This window comes from Solanum stenotomum, chromosome 8 (genome assembly GCF_019186545.1).
Source record: "Solanum stenotomum isolate F172 chromosome 8, ASM1918654v1, whole genome shotgun sequence".
In the NCBI taxonomy this organism is placed as follows: domain Eukaryota; kingdom Viridiplantae; phylum Streptophyta; class Magnoliopsida; order Solanales; family Solanaceae; genus Solanum; species Solanum stenotomum.
The window spans coordinates 2,889,504-2,907,932 of NC_064289.1; the positions used below are offsets into that span (position 1 = coordinate 2,889,504).

At 30.4% G+C, this 18,429-nt stretch overlaps 1 protein-coding gene across 1 annotated transcript; it reads right to left on the minus strand.

Moving 5' to 3' along the window:
• Positions 1-7,971: 7,971 nt before the first annotated feature.
• On the minus strand, positions 7,972-10,721 carry LOC125874661 (putative E3 ubiquitin-protein ligase XBAT31). The gene is made up of 8 exons (XM_049555653.1): positions 10,443-10,721; positions 10,286-10,345; positions 9,885-9,956; positions 9,681-9,802; positions 9,444-9,584; positions 9,246-9,353; positions 8,845-9,103; positions 7,972-8,707 (listed from the first exon to the last, which is right to left on the minus strand). The coding sequence occupies exons 1-8, from the start codon at positions 10,620-10,622 to the stop codon at positions 8,309-8,311; spliced, it is 1,341 nt and encodes a 446-aa protein (XP_049411610.1). The 5' UTR covers positions 10,623-10,721; the 3' UTR covers positions 7,972-8,308.
• Between the last annotated feature and the right edge of the window lie 7,708 nt (positions 10,722-18,429).

Genomic DNA, 18,429 nt, shown 5'->3' on the forward strand with positions numbered 1-18,429 from the left:
AAAGTAGGATGGAATTGATGTTTAGGAATTAGATTTGATACATCTCGGCCAGATCTAGCGATGACCGGGCTTAGGTTGGTTTTGTAGAGGTTGGAGGAGGAAAGGAAAATGGTGATGGTGTACGGTGGAGATGAAGACAGGTGAGGGAGAGTATATGCGATTTCGCAGGCAAAAGTGGCGACGATGGCGGCGATGGCTTCTCCAGTAGATTTTGGCAGTGGACAGTGACAATGGGGAGAATAAGATGTATGGAGTTTTACTTTAAAGAATACTTTAAAATTTTATTATTTTACCTTTTATTAAATAATTTTGGTTAATAATTTTAAACAATAGTTATGAAATAATTATGACATGGCACTAATATATATGACATGTCATTTATGAAAGGAGAGTGAGCTACACACATGGTTGGCGGGGCCTAAAAATCTCATTTTAATTGAGTTTAAGAGTTCAGTTAACAACTGATTAAGTAGAAGTGTCCAGAATACAAACTGATACAAATACAATAGTCCATCAAATCATTTCGCCAAAAACAAAAAAAGAAGAAGTCCAAAAGCGGAAATTATTTGACCTATTCCTAATTAAGAAATCACATCGTCGTCGAACCTATCAACGAGCTACTATTTGACCAATTAATACACTTTCAATATTGTAAAGTAACATAACATCAGAAGTATAACACGCACTGATCCATTAATTAATCGAGGGGCATGAAAAATCAAACAAAGATTACCAAAGCTGTACTTTTATAGTTTCTATATTAAAAAGGTAATGGTCAAAGTCAATGATAAACATTATTATTATTCCTACATCATAACATGCACTTAAGTTCTGCTATTCTTTATTTCTCTTTTCTTCATTTCCCCCAAATTCTTGTTTGAATTAGGGATACATATCATTATTTAAAATTAAAAGATGAAATTTAATAAACTAAAATAAAACCCTAATCATAATTAAAAATAACCATAATGCATTGGTTCTTGTTTTGTTTTAAGATAGGATATCGGTCAAAAGAAGATTTCTGAATAAGTATAAAAATATTCATATCGCAATATGTATCCCTTGCACTAATTTTCTATCTATTTTCATTTGTCATCTTAATTTTTCTTCTGATATACCCCTCAGCTTTGTCATTTGGAGTTGATATGCCCCTCATTATGAAAGTGGCTCATATATACCCTTACCGTTATACATAAATTATTTTTTGATGTCTTTGATTAGCATTTTTTGAGTTTCTTATTCTTATTTTATTTTTTTCTTAGAGAAAATTTTAAAACTAATTTTTTTGTGGTTGTATTATAATTTAAAATTATTTTTTCGACTATATTGTTATTTAGTTTTTGTATTGAAAAAAAATTGGGTCATCTATAATAAAGTTTACAAGAAAATTAGTGTAATATAAATAAATTTGACCATCAAAATAATAACTTTAAATTAGTCGTTGAAACAAAAAAAAGTCAAAAAAAATTATGTGTGAGGAGGATTAAATATACCCATATGGGATTATATTTTTTAAAAAATAATAATAATTAAAATATTAAATTAAAAATTAATTTTTTCACTTCCGTTAGAGGAAAAGGGTATATGTGAGCCTTTTGTATAGCAATAGGGGCATATATGAGCCACTTTCATAATGAGGGGTATATGAGTTCTAAATGATAAAGTTGAGGGGTATATCAGACCCTTTTCCCTTGTTTTGTTGTGATTTGTGATACTTAAATATATATTGACTTATTCTTTGATGGGCTATTTCTTCAATTATATTATAATCCTCGTCTTCCTTATTGTACCTGGATGTAATTTGTTTTATAAAATACAGGTGAATAAGATGATCATAGTTTTCTTATGATTTAAAGCACCTAACTATTAAAAATATTTGAAGTATTGTCATCTTGCGGTTGCTAATTTTTAAGAGAAAATTCCAATGAAAAAATGCAATTAAAGGATTAACTCAAAAAACAAAAGTTGAAAGATAGATATGGTGGGATGCAAGGAAAAAGATCGAGAGTCTATATATAGGACGAGAGATATTATTTTTAATGTATTTATGGACAAGATAATACTGTTTATGAATGTGGGATTACTAAAATGTTTGGAAGCAAATATGTGAGATATCAGTTATCTAAATCATGGTTAAGGCCTTACTTTAATCAATTAAATTTTATCCATTAAACTTAATTAATACTTTATTTTAAAGAGAACAGAAATAAAAAGGAGTCCGGTTCTTCTAAATGAATGTTACTAATCAATGCTTTATCCTAGTATGTGTATTCCCTAGCTAGACGATTATGAATTCTAAAAATAATACTAGTCGTTTGGTTTAAGTTATTCTGTGATTAGTTATTTCACTATTTATACGAATATAACTTATCTCATCATCATATATAAATAGTAGGATAAATAATTCTAGGACTATCTAATCCCTACAAACCAAACACACAATAAAATAGTCCTACATTTTATTCATAAAATTATTATACCTTATATCAAACGTCTCTATACGATAATATACTACTCCTAACAAGAATAATATATGATCGATGATACGATAAGAAAATTAAAGATCTGCTCGAAAGCAGCAATATTATAGATCTAAAACGAAACGACAATAATGGAAGGAGCTTATTATTTAAGTTGACATGATCATGAGAATTGAGATGGCTGGCTTCACCAAAAGACAAGCACGTGCATAGATTCATCAAAGTTGGTGAAAATCACAAAAAGAGAGGACATTTTTTAAGTTACAAAATTGAATATACAAAAATAATAAAATTTTGGAAGTCCACCCTCATGTTTACGTCAGTCTCTCTTTATTTTATTTTGTGCATTGGATCCTTCGCCGATGGAGAAGTAGTATTATCAAACAAGCAACTTCCACTCTCTCTCTCACACACGCCCAATTAAATACACTAAACTTTTAACTTCTCTCATGTCTATGTCTCTCCCTTATATCAAATTATATATTGATCACCTCACGTAATTTTTTACGTTAAAAGTAAGATTAGTAATCTGACAATGTTATCATATTTTAAAATATATTAATTTTGTTAAAATTTAATAGTTTAAATTTTTAAATAAAAGGATTGATCGCAACAGAGAAAATAAAGGTTCTAATCGATACTTCTCTCATCATCATCACATGAGAGCGTGTTGAGACATGATAATAATTTGAAAAAATGTATACATACACTCTATCTATCAATTTAAATTTCGATATGAAATCATAAGTATATGTAAGCTAATCAATAATATATTATCATAGTTTAAACTATAAAATTATATATAATAGTCTTTATCTTTCTTTCTCGATCCCAATTTAAGCTTTCTATTCTTGATCTCTTTCTCTTATAAGTATTTTCGCCGGCATATCTTTCTAGGTTATTGCTTCTTCTTGTCTCTTTGTTTTCTCCTCTCTTTGTTTTCTTCTTTTAATTTCTCCAAGTGTTATATTTATTCCTTTCATTTCACTCACAAAATTTAACTCATATTCAGTCATGGTTGTGGATTCCCAAAATGGATGTCAAATTATAGCAACACAAACACAACAACACCAAGATGGATTGAGAACTCCAACATCAAAGGAACATAAAATTCCAATGAAATGTCCGAAAACTCCAAGGAAGGCCAAATCATCATCAATTCTTGCAACTAATACTGTTATTACAAAGAGAAAGAGAAAAATGTTTTTTGATGTTTACAATGATGAAGTTGAATTACTCTTTCCTCCAGCTCTACTAGCAGATCTCATCAACAAAATCACCACAACAACTTGATCAAATTACTATTTTGTGATGTACGTACATCTTAATTAATTACTCTAGTATGTTATGTATGTAATTAGCCTCTTAATTGTATTCTAACATGATTATTCCATATCTTTCCAATGTTTGTCAACATTAATTTATTTTGGCCTTAAAGTATATCTCGTTTAATTAAACCTAAGATTTTTCCCATCACAAATTAATGAGAAATTTACATTATAAAATATAATTTTCCCGCCGAATTAGTTCACATGAAGGTAGGAACAGATCAACTACAAGAAAGTTTCCTAATTTTTACGTGTGAAAAGACACTACTAATTTTTTCTTTTGTCATTTATTCAATCAAAATATATAACTAATCATTTTTTATAGGAAAATTTCATTAGGAAACTAGTGAGCTCTTTGTTGAGTATATCTTTTAATTTGCACATTGTAATTTTCATTGTGTTTAAATTATATCGACAATTATGTGAATAATTTTTACATCACCATCTGCTCATATTAATTATCATCAACTCATGTTATTTACCTATTATAACAAATAATCTGTCTTATTTTAAATATCACAAATTACGTAGTATTTAATTTTAAACTCATTTACTACTCTTAGATATCATTTGGACTATATACAATAATGTAAAAATACATAAATATTACACTAACAGAGTAAATAACTTAAGCTTAATTTCCATTTATTCAGAAATTAAAATTGCCGGCCGGCCAATTTCAATTCTCAGCAAGCTATAGCCACATTTTTTTTTGGCCATTGGTAATTTTATTAAAAGAAGAATCATATGATAGGAATAATTAATTCGAGTTGTCATGTGGGATGATGATGGAGAAACAAACACAGACAGCAATTGACTTCACCAAGATGCAAACATAAAGCTTACATGCTTTATAATTTACATCTTTGTTTTATACGTACTAATTTTATATTAGTACTACTTTTTTCTGTAGTTGTATTTTTTTGGCTGGCCTCACTTAGACTCATCATGACTTCTTTCATCTTTTTGTCGCATGAAACAAACTTTTCCTTTAATTCTCATCGGATATTTGATAATCACTTTAGAGTTTGACTTGTTAAAATTCATACGAAACAAATTTCATTTGCTAGTAAAACGCTAGCTATCAACTATATTAGTGCGAACACCCTTTCATGTGAAATCCCACAGAGTTTCGAACTATAGTTACTTGTGTTGGAAAAACATATATGCACAGCGGAAGCATACCATAATCTTACTGCTTACATGAATAATAGATAATCAATACCGTTTATGCTAGAACACATAAACATACTGAAATTTAATTCGATAAATACCTCTTGAAGCATGAACAGATACCTTCAAGCTAATCCCCAAGTTAGACAGTCCTTCAAGTGAATCTACAAGATAGCCATGGTCTTCTACAGTGATCCCAAGTTCACATGATCTGAACTCTCTCAATACTTGGGTGGGCAAGTATCGAATAGAAAACTAATCAATCTATGGCTAGAAGAATCCCTAATTATAGAGATTTCTTCACAGTCCAAAGAGGAGAACTAAACACACGTTATTTTTCTTCAACCGAAAAAATACACGCTAGTTTTCCTTTTATAAGAAAACTAACGCCTCTCCCCTTTTCCCTTTAGAATTAGGATTTTGAGTTCTAGTTAAATATGGGCACTGGAGGGACCACAAAATTAATTACTGAGGCTTCCTATTATGGAAATAATTCCAAATAATTAATTTGAATTATTCTTACCATAATAAATTACAAATCATTCCACTAGAAATTCGTAATTGCACTCCTCTATTTATATTTCGTAATTCCCCATTAAACACTTATGTAATTCCCCATGTTAAGATTTCAGATACTAATCAATAAATTAAATTACTGACGAATTTAACTTAATGATTAATTTCCTTTAGAGCACTACTTAACTTATTTCATGTGTCGGATTCATAAATCCACTTGCAAGGTTTGACACGATGAAAACTTATAAGTTTCTCAAAAAGGCATATCAATCAATCTCTATAACGAGACATGGATTCCATCAACTAACTTATTATTTCACCAATATATATTATTATCATCCAACTTACCAGGCGTATTGACCCATCTCAGAATCTCACCTTTTAATAAATCAAAACGATAATTAATATATACAGATCATAATAGTTATATCAGGATTAAGAATATAAGTACATTTAATAGTTTAGTTTATATGTTTTGTCAGTCAGTCTAAAACAACTATCTCTACTCGGTCCCGTTCAATACATACAAAATGCACTAGCACAAGAAGTTGGAACTATACCGTTCCCATAATCAAGATAAATTACCTATAATCTTGTGCTACAATCGTACCGATGGCATGTCCAATTTTCATCCTAGATTGTGAACAAAAAACTTTATACTTATAAGAACTGATGATTTAATCCTCTGTGTATAAGCTAAAACTCTACACACTAAATCATCTACTATATAAGTAAATAGACACCATAAACGAATATATGATCTATTAAAATTGAGCAAATATTTATTCTATAATAAATAATATTTCTTAACACATGGTTAATAGTATATATCCTAACAACTTGTGAGATTCTAGCAGTGTGTTGGATGTTTCAATTGTAAATGATTCGAATTTGAGCATGTTGTGCTGATTTTTTTCTTCTTCATATTTTAGCTACAGATATTTTTGTGTCGCATTAAAAATGGTTGTTGAATATGGATCCAAAAAGTGGCTACAACAGTTAAGGCAGGGTCATAGCCCAATGAAATGGTGCACGAGGATTGTGAACAAAATATATGCAATTCAAAAACATAATCTAGACACAATTTAAACTTTGAAATTCTAAATTATACTATACCGATTAAACATGAGGTATCGGCGAGTGACAAAATTTCGCAACTAAAATCTCATACTAATCCCTCTTAGCAACGAATTAGCTAGGAATTATCGGAAAATTTCATAACTAATTTCATGTTTTCTTGTATTGAATTAACCTGTTACAATTCGAATAGAAAAAAAAAGTTATGCAAAAATTTTTAGTTTGGTATTTTCAAATCTCTTATGTCTAAAAAACTATTTTCAAAAATTATAATTCAAAACAAAATTATAAAGAAATATAAAATTAGCCCACCTATAAATATTCCTGCAAGTGGAACCCCTTCTCAACTGATACCCAAAAAGAGGAGTAAAATTATTAAAGAAGCAAAAATTAGCATCCTCGCTAATCGCTATTCAAAAGAATAGATTTGCATTTTAGCATCATCCACAATAATAACATATCCAGTGTAATTTCATATATAAAGTCTGTAGCTTAAAAAAGGTAAAATATACACAAATCTTATCTCTATATTTGTGAAGCAGAAAAGATATTTATGATAGATCCGATAAAAAAAAAAGTGTAACTAGACCAAAAGACAAAAAAAAAATCTAAATGAAAAAGAAAAAGGAAGAAGGTAGTACTCTCAATTAAGGTGAAGGTGGTACTCTTATTCGACAATTTGCTCTTTTGATAAGTCAATGGCTCTTGTAAGAGAATAGAAAAAGACCTTTTATATTGGCACTTATCCCTTTGACCACCCTCTGTTAATAGGAAAATGATGTATGGGCACAATTTGTTCCTATACTCTGTTCGAATTTAAATTTTATGAATTCAATTTTTATGATTTTTACTATTAAACCCATTATAAATGTAAAACTACGAATACATCTTTATTACTTCTTGAAATTTTAATAAAATAAATTTATGTTTCATATTTAAAATACTAAATTCAAATAAACCCATATGTGCATGTTGCATGGACCATTGTTCTCATGGACAAGTTGTTGCATGTGAAACTAGCAAAAAGTCCACTCCAATACTTTTCCCTTCAAGAATGGGTTAATTTCTCCAACACATAACAACAAAAAAGCTACCTACTCCACCACCTTAATCGATCCATTAGTTGCGTCTGATTTTTTTTTTCCTTTAAAAAATAAAGAAAGTGACAAAAAATTTCACCAACTAAACGCGTAATTGGAAAGTGGAACTCGATAGATACTTGGACTCGCTCCTCTATCCTTTTCAGGGCTAAAAAAAAATTCTCAACAACAAGATTTGAACTTATCTAATCCACACATCACACGATTTGTTCTTAGCGCTAAAAAAAGTCATTCACATAGATGCCCTTCTTTAACAAAGGTTTTATTACACTTCACTCACTTTCAGTTGATCCATCATTGGCAAGAAATGGCCTTTTCATTCACACATTATTAGACTTTCATATTTATATTATGGATTGTTCATATAACATTACACATCGAGAGAATGTTGAATTTTCATTAGGACAAAACAGAATAAAAAATGAGGCAACAGTAAAAGAATTCTTCCTATTCCAACTGTAAAAAAAAATGTGGTAACAATATAGTACTGACCAATCCAACCGCGCAAATCATTGTGATTTTGCTTACTTAATACCCTATCAAGCAGATTGGAGAGAGAGATTTATCGATATATACCATTTAGGATGCTCTTAAAAATCATGTTAATTGGAAGTCTTGATGCAAAATCCTGATATTAGTCGAGGATTATTGGCTTATCAATGTATTCGTTTTCAGCAGCAATTCTACCAGAGCCACGACCAACCATTCTTCCGAAAGAGCTTACTGTAGACAAGCCCTTAAAACTACTACTCCCCCCGCTGAAGTTTCTTGATCGCCTAGACTTCCTAAGCTTTGTGGAGGAAACATCGTGGCTCGTGCCATCATCCTTTTCAAGCTTGATAACATCTAATTGAACAATGTTGCTACGACAGAATGGGCACACAGGAGCAATAGGACTGGTTGTAGTAGGATTAGGCTTTTTATGACAGCATAAGGCCAGTACGCAATGTGCACACATCTGGTGCCCGCATTCCTGGACCTGAATCGTGCATACTTGATCGAAGCATATACAACAAATTTCTGTATCATTGACCTGCATTAGGTAATTGTAGATGATATGAGACTCTGCAGTAGCTTTTAAGCTAAAACTAGTCGTAGCAGCTTGTTAAAGAGTCGTTGTCATCTTTTAGAAAATCTTAAGTACTTCATAGATATCTGAACGGTAATTACCTCAGAAATGTTGTCATCCATCCCATTATCAGAATTGGTTGGCGAAGGTGGCGAATAGGTTGTTCCTTTCAGGATGTTCTTTTCCCTCTCCTTGTTAACCTCCATCAGGGCACATTCTAGCAAATGTTTTGCCTCTTCATTCAGCTCACTGATGAATTTCAATGGCGATGGCCAGACAAGAGGCCCTGCAGATGAAGGATTCAGCAATGCTGCACATGCACCATGTTTGTGTCTTAAAGCAATTGTGTATGGTATTCTCCTGCACCACAACCATCACATTGCATATTTTAGATAGATAAGAAAACGAAACGATTGTGGACTCACAGAAGAATACATTCAGTTTCATGACTATGCTTTCTTCTACAGAACCTGGCAAGTTAAAAAGAGGGAAAAAACAATACCCCAAATCATCTCTTTGTAATCGCTCTGCTCCCCATGCTAACAATTCACGGATACAATCAAGAGAACCAGCTCTTGCAGCCAAATGAAGCGGTGTACTACCTGGGAAACTGTTTTTGTGCAAATTACTATAAGTATAAATTACTTCGAAACCCACAAATAATGAAAAGGAAAAGTTAAGTCTTGGACGAGATAATTACCCATATCCATTGGTAGAAGCACAAGCAAGAGCACCATTGTCTAGTAAAATATGAACACAATCAGCCCGTCTTTGACGAGCTGCTAAGTGCAAAGGTGTTGCTCCTTTACCATCATTAACGTTCACAAACCGGGCATATCCCCTAAAAGTTTAATTCCAACACAATGACTTAGAACAATTCGATAATATATCCACATCATAGAAAGAAAAAAAGAAGTGATCTCTTAAAGAGATATACCAAGAAGACGCAATGTGTGATGTCCGAGCAGCAAAAAGAATTGTTTTGAGACAATCAGAGTGCCCATAATAGGCCGCATAGTGCAAACATGTTCTCCCATTCAGCGAATCAAACATCAAAATCTGATTATATATTTCATTATTAGAGCAGTTCATATATTTTAAAAATAAAATAAAATTGAAGTGTAAATTTAGTATTGCATACATTGGCCCCGGCTTCAATAAGCTTTTGCACACAAGAGATCTTCCCGTGCATTGCTGCTAGCATCAATGGAGTCTAAAGCAATAAACAACAAAAATCAGGGGAAATTTAAAAAAAGAAAAATACTTAGGTGCTGCTCAGAGCAATCAGAAATCAGAACACCACAAGAAGAAACGATCAATTCCATAGTTCAAACTCTTTTGTTTTTAGTCAATTGGAGATCGACCAAATAACAACATACCCAGTGAAATCCCACAAATGGGTATGAAAGGAAGTTAAAGTGTACATAGACCTTACTCGAAGGACCCTCGAGTTAAGGTCAGCAAATTAAAGTAGTTATGAAAAGGCAAAACGACAATGAAGAAAACAGAGCAACTGATAAGAAAAAATTGTAATAATCATACCTGCTTATATCGATTCAATAAATCAGGCTTGACAGACTTGTCTAAAAGCATAGAAACAACCTGAAAGAACATAAAAGTTTCAACAAAAAGAAACACCCCAAAAAATCAAAGATTTTATTTTTCTTCAAGAAAAATAGTCCATTTTCAAGAAACACACCTCAATTTGGCCATTGGCAGCAGCAATATGTAAAGCAGACTGTCGATCATAAACTGTAGAATGATGAACAAGACTTGGGTTTATCTCAAACAGAGCCTTCACAGTCTCCAAATCACCACACTGAACAGCAGTAAACAATCCATGTTCATCACTTGTTCCACAACTGAGCCCCTGACCCATATTAAAAATCTGAACTTTTTTCTGCTGCTGCGGTGATGAGAAGGCCCCTTTTCACCACCGTGGACGGCGGTGGTGACGGTGGTTGAAGAATTGGGAATTGAGAAAGTCTGAAACTCTGCATATTTATGGAGTTTTAGTAGAGAAAATGAGAGATGGGATGTGTGAATATTGAAGTTTGGACTGCCCGAAAAGCGAGAACGGGCAGCTTAGAGGGTGAAGGGAGAAGAAAACGGGCAGAAATCAGATATTTTTCGGGCAGGTTAGATTCCAAATAATACCACTGTAACAGCAAATATCAATGGCATTTCGAGTTCGGAGAAAATTCTATTTTACTCTCTAATAAACTTTTTAATGTAAAAAAAAAAACTTTTTAATGTGATATTTAAATTTAATCGGACTCTAATATAAATTTTTATTTTCATGATGTATGATGAATGATGAAGTGAGGATGAAGCAGTCAAGGTTTGCTGTCACACTATTTACTGTCTCCGGTCAAAGTAACCAGGATTTTCCACATTTATTAATAATTTGAGTTATAGTATAATGGACGATTAAAGATAAATGAAAGAGTATATTTAAAACAACTCATGAATGATTTAGTTATCATTTAATGTGATAAAGAAACAATTTTATGATTCTGTTGTTATTATTCATAAATTAAAATTTAATGATCATGTGTGAAATTAGGCTAGCGAATTGTCAAAATAGACCAAATTGAAATGACATAGATCTAGTTAACTTCAACAATATTTAGGAAGGAAGATTTTAGATATTTCTCCAACTTGATGAAAAATTGCATCTTCGTTTGTTAATTTACAAGACTTTTTACATAATCATTTTAAGGAAAGGATTAAATTGTCTTTCTATTAATCGAAAAAATTATTTCTATTATATATCGGAGCTAGCAAAAAGGGTTAAAAAAAATCCCTCTACTAATAATTTACTTAATGTTATTTGAATTTTTACGTAGGTGGTGAGATCTTTGATTCTCCGCCTTATTATTAAGGTATTGCTGAAAGCGTAAGCACATTTCTTAGCTGTATGTTGTTTTTATCAAAGCTAACACCAGTATAGCAAATGCTTGATGCCATTTGGATTTTTACGCAATAAAGAACAATATGCGGTACCCAAAAATATAGAATAAAGGGTGATTATGGACATATAGTAAGTAAAGTCGTTCTTGTCCATTACTTGCAGTGACAAAACATAGTTGATATTTCTTATAATCACTTAATTAAGTCAAAAAAATAATTTTTAGTTGAAAAAAATTCGAATCAAAAAGAAATTTAAAATATCGTTCTGAGATAATAACTATTAGCTGAATTACTATATGAAAAATCAATCTCCACAATGCATTACCTTTTCTTAGTGTGATCTTAAAAGCAAAAAAGTATTTTATCTCGTGGCAATCGGGAATACTTTTGAGTTAATTTTACCAATCATCATGATTCATGGCACTTTACTCATTATAATAATAAAATAACAAATTGTTTTCTCTTTTTGTATTTCATCAGACACAAAATATAATACTCTAAATCAGACTTGTCGGTGTAAATTATTTTTATTGGGATCTCAGATTATAGAAATAAGGTATGAAGCAGCATTGATTTATTTTATTTGGTCAAACAAAAAGCGTGGGAATATAATGAATCATGAATATTCACATGAAGGAAGAAAATGATTAATAAATAATAATTCAACAATTTCACAAGTTAACAAACATTCAAATAAGTCCTCCTGTGTACACAAAGCAAAGTTCATGCTTAGGAAGACACAACGAAGATACGTTAAGTTATATTTACTTGTAATGGTTGTACCTAATACTTTTATTAAATCAAATTTATGTAATAATAAATTATAAACACGCTTTTGATTTGGTCATTTGCTTAAGTTTATAATTAGTAGGTTAAATCAACTATATATTTCTTTCCCCTTTTCACCAATCCCTGTGTTTTAAGTCTAAGTCCAAGTCTAACCACTTATATGTGTATAGAAATGTATATTTTATATATATATAAATATGCAGTACTATTTATATAATGTGTCATACTATGTAAACGAGACAATCCAATGACATTGGACTATAATTTTATATAAAATTGTTAATGAAGTTACGTTTTACGATGACACATTTAACAAATTCATTTCTTCCTGCCTCCTGTATTATGTGTGCGTGTGAAATGAGAATATTTAAGCTAAATTCTAGCTTGCTAGCTAATTAATTAATTAATCAAATCAATAATCTTTTTTAACTCACTTAAGCAAGAAAAGGTTACCTCTAGGTGCACTAATATATATAGTAAGATATCAGAGAGGGTATTTAGTATATACCACTGGAAACGATGCTATCTCTTTAATTATTTATTGAAAAAATCTAAAATCAAGAAAGAATATTCCTATTACAATTATTGATGCAGAACTTAAAACTTTTTTATTACTAATTATTTTTTGGACTAGGCCTATTTTGTTCAGTTTGGGCTGGGCCAATTCGTTTTTGTTAGAAAATGTAGTCTGTGGAAGTTAGTTGAAACTCATGTAGGTCTACTTCAGTAGTTCAGACGTAAGATATTAAATGGGTTCAACCAAAATCATTTCGTCTAACCTTCAACATAGGCCCAAACAGAGCTCAGATTTCATAAAAGGAAACACACAGAAATCCTAATAATTTACGAGCTAATTACTTATATACAAGCTAGTTTATAATATTACGAATCTTATCAGATTTTGGTGCATACAGATACATGTATCTCGGGATACATGAGGTCAAAATTAGGTGTAATTAATTCTAGATATAATATATTTAAGTGAATTCACATGTATCTGAGATACACAGACAAATCTAGCCGTCTCCCTCTTATCTTGCTCATCACTCTCCTATCTCACTCGCGTATCTGATATCTCGAATACATACTAATCACATAAGATACTTATATATAGTGTTCAAAATAGAGACTACTATTATCATTTTAATAATAATAAGTATAATAATAATTTAACCCTTGGTAATGACTTGAATGAATATGAGGTACCAAGTGGATAAGAACATAGGATCAAAAGGCAAAGAATATATTGTGAAGATTTAATCTCTAAAATAGATAATTTTTGTTGAAATGATTCACACGTCGACCATGTGCGGCGGTTTCCCTTTAGTGGGCCACGCACAATTTTCTACGAAACTAGCTCCTCCCAAGTCATGTTCTCAGGACATAATTTATTAGATATTACTCATAATACGAAAATATTATAGAAATTAAAGTCATGTTTTTCAACATCTTTGTATTTGTGTAAATAATTGAAATATTATTTATGGGTAAAACGAAGTAGTAATAAAAATGTCATCATCCTATTTCCTAGTAACTACTGAAAGTTCTATTGCTTCTCCATTGAATTATTGTAGTGGGTATATTTTCACAAGCCCATAATTGAGTCGTTACACTGCATGTATTGACAAAACAAGTCCACATGTGAACCAAAAAAAAGTCATATATATAGACAAGGAAGCTTTTAGGAAACTTCTTCAAATATCTGATACATATACAGTTCTATAATCTATTCCAAGATCGAGATCGTTAATTTAAAGATTTATTAATGATCTATAACAACAAATATGGGAACTAATATATAAATTCTAATGTCTTTGATGCCAAGATTGACAATCCACCAACAATAGATGCATTGGCCACACAAATAAATGGTCACTAATAGCATTAATTCTGTATCATGTGATGACACTAGTAGTATTCATTTGGCTGCCCAATTGTTTGGCACTTCGAATCGTTAGAGACCATTGCTATATGACTACACCCTCCTTCATTTTACTTTCATTCTTACTAAAAATATATGGTTCATAATACTTGTCATTTTAGAAAATCAAGATATTATTAGTTGTTTATTTTCATTTTTATCCTTTGTTATAAATATGGAGAGTAGTACTGTAACATCTGGATACGATCATCGACTACAATATTAACTATGGGTTATTAACTTATTATTAAGAAGATGACGATTCAATAATTTTTGCTTAAATTTTTTATTAAATATATATAAATATTTAATTGTGAATTCAATAACTAAAATAACCTATGAATTAATGAATAACGAGTTCAAAAACTTTAAATTCTTTTGAATATGATGTTTGAGAGTCTGAATCCTTTTTGTGAGATCATGACTGGGATGATCCATATCTTGACCCATGATATGGCACATCAGTGGTCCTGCCAAACAATTCCAACGATCCATTCATGATTTAATTTTCTAGGAAACTGCATTCATGGACTCATCTAGACCTAATCTTTGAATTCACAAGGTACGGGTCGGTTAGATTTGTGTACACATCATTCTCTTCAGATCTCTACTTACGGGATTACACGTTGGTTATATATGTTGTTGTTGTTGGCATGTCTCTTCAATTTTTTATTGATAAATTAAAGATTATAACTAGTATTCGATGAAATAATTGAGTTGTACACAAATTAATATGTACAATAAGCTAAGGTTCAAGTTAATTAGACCGCAGCCGGGGCAGTCCCCCACAAACATCAAGGCAAGACTGTTAGGAAACAGTAAGCATTTGTTGGTCCATAATTGCAGCCTGTGCATCTCCATTCAATGATTTCCCATAAAGACACACTTGTAGTCCCATGTTGAATAGGATATATAATTATTTCATGCGTCTCTTTTACTTTCTTTATTTGGATTAAATGTCAATTCTCATATTTATTGGGGGATTAGAAAACTTGTCATCTATTGGCTGATTATCCGTTTCTGCTTTAATTATTTTAACCACTTTTTTTTGGATGAATAGAATTCATCCAAAGTAATATCTAACTTCACCGATTTATACTTCGATTTTAGAGACTCCTCCTCCATTGTGTGTAAACGAACAATTCCGAAGAAATTTTTTTGAGATAAAAGAACAGATGTATCCTATTTTCTATATCGAACACTCATTTCTATATACTAGAACTATGCAGTAACATGGTTATGGTCGGACATCAGAATAGTAATATCCTCTTAATCTTTTGACCAATGTCTCTTAAATCGTTTCCAGACACTTTTTAATTCATATAGTAGTTGCGATGCAAATAATTAAAGTTTGGACAAATTCATGTGTCATGAGATATGTTGGTCAATTATGAGGCACATGCTTTCAAGATTCTCGATGCTAATGTCTTGGTTTAATGGACGAAAAATCCTAGCAAATACAGCATCAAAAGCTGTCCTTCTTAATGCCCATTTTACCCTTTTCCACAATGACTTAGGTATAGGAATGACAATAGGGCGGAACAAATTTGTCCTTTTGTGGGGTCGGGTGGAGCAGGGTGTGTTGAAGCAATTTTTTAAAAATCTTATGTGAGGCAGGTTTTACAAATTAATTCCTTAATATATTCAGTGTAATTTCATAACTGAGTTCTGAAGAGGGTAGGATGTCCCTTACCCACTACCTTTGTTGGGTAGAGAAATTGCTTCTGAGAGACACTGAACTCAAAAGTTATATAAAAGTAGTTCGATATATTATTACTGTATATTATCTAAGTTGATGATGATTTAAATAGTTTTAAGAAGCTAAGCTACTATATAATTAGAGCCTGGCTCAATAATAAGCTATTTTATGGCTTAGCTTAGACAGGCTCACATGATTTCATAGTCTTTTTCCCCACCTTAGGCCAAACTTTAACAAGGTAGGAATAAACAGGTTAACTTTTAATTAAAATAATATTTTCAAGCTGTCGTTATAGCAGTCATTTGTCACACTAATCATGATTAAGCGGACCCATTTACCCATACATAAATATGTTAGTACTAGTTTAAGTGAAATAATAATTTTTGTTCATAAATAATTTTACTTACAATTTTTTAAATTTTATATCTTTTTTATAAGAGATTTTTATTTTTACCAATTACAGGTTTGAAAGTCATTTTCTTTTATTTATTTTGTAAAATGTCAAGAGATTTCACTTCTCTATTTATTATTTTTAAAGGGATTATTTTTTTTCATGAGATTGGAATCCATGTGTCTAATGATTAAGCTAGAACCTTTGTCTCTGTTTATTTAATTTTCAGCAAATATTCCAAGACAATTTCTTTTTATCCTTTTCTGCATTTACTAATATATATATTTTTTTGTCCCCTTTGTTTGTTTTCTCTGTAAGCCTTCATCATTTTGGTGACTTGGACAAATGTATGTTTCACCCTAACAAGGAAAAAGAGACAAATTTGTTTTATTAGAAGGAAATAAATGTATCTTTTTTGGGGCAACCAATGGTCTCAACTCATACAATTAATACTACTACAAAACTTACTAAATCTGTTTAACAATACTCCCTCCATCCACAATTAATTGTCATGGTTTCCTTTTTTAGAGTCAAACAATAAGAACTTTGACCAACATTTTACGATGTATATTTTCATCATATTGATATGCAAAAAATTGCAACTTATAGTACTTTTCGTATAGTTTTTGAATATCTAATTTTTTTTAAAAAATATCGAATTTACGTAATTTAATTTAACTTTAAAAATTAGTCAAATTAACTTTCGAAAAGCGTAACATGACAAATAAAAGTGGACAGAGGGAGTATTTGTTCACTATTAACTTTTCATACTCCTTTTATATCTAATTATTTGTCCTCTTTTGAATTGACACATCTATTAAGAAATAATTATTGACATAGTGAGTTTACCATTTTACTCCTATAAATTGTGAAGTGAATGAATTAAAAATTGGGTAATGCTAAATAGCCAGAAAATTAAAAAGTCTAGAATATTCTTTTTATTTTAAAATAAACTGATTTTTTTTCCATTTTTAATTAAAAGGTATTAAAATTAAATAGGTAAAATGTTCAAAAAGGTAAAATAACATAATGTAAAATATGTTATTTTACCATTCTAGCCAAATTTTTGCCAAAAGGATTTTCCCTTAAAAATTTAAGATTTTCAAGAAGTTCTACCATTTTCAAAGTAATTAATAGGTAAAAAAAGTTGTCATTTCTTGATTTGTCAAAATGGATAAGTAATTAGGGACAACTAAAAAATGAAAAGTGGACAAGTAATTAGGGACAGAGGGAGTACTTCTAAAGAAACTATAAATAGAAAGGTGATTTTATTATATCATTCTTTGAATATAATGGGGAAATGACTATAAGAGTAAATTAGGAAGTAAGTGTAAAATTATCCATTGATTTCAATAAATGGACAAGTATTATTAAATATCTCAAAAATATAATAGACAATTATTATTGAACGAAGGGAATAATTTGTTTTTATTAATGTAATAACTTAGGGTAAATCCAAAAGTAGTTTTATAGTTGTGGAAAAGTAACAAACATAAGTGAGGAAATGACCATGTGAAAGCCACTTTGCTTTTTGTGCAACTTTCTTTCATGATTAAAAAAAAAATGCTCAACTCACATAAACAATGTGTATATTGAAGATATATTTAAAATGATACGATTAGATAGTATTTTAGTATATTTGACATATTTTTTTAATAACATCATAAAATTTAATTTTTTAAACTCCGCGATAAAGTTAAATAAATTAAAACAGAGGAAGCATATAATATTATGATAATCTAGAGCCAAACTATGTGAATTTTGACTAATATTTAAACTATATTTTTTAATAAATTAATATGAAATGAGATGAAATAGAAGAACAACCGGAAAATAAAAAATACTTATAAATTCTTTTTACAATTTTCTTACAAGTATATAATTTTTTAATTCAAATTGTAACAAGAAATGTGATTTCCCGACAATTTACATCTCATCATCTATTTAACCACTCACTCATAGAGACAAGGTAA

Coding starts and splice junctions, on each gene's coding strand:
- LOC125874661 (XM_049555653.1), bottom strand. CDS start 10,622: ATGGGTCAGGGGCTCAGTTGTGGAACAAGTGATGAACATGGATTGTTT. Junction 9,803..9,884: donor TTATTGAAGCCGGGGCCAAT/GTATGCAATACT, acceptor ATATATAATCAG/ATTTTGATGTTTGATTCGCT. Junction 8,708..8,844: donor TGGATGACAACATTTCTGAG/GTAATTACCGTT, acceptor TACCTAATGCAG/GTCAATGATACAGAAATTTG.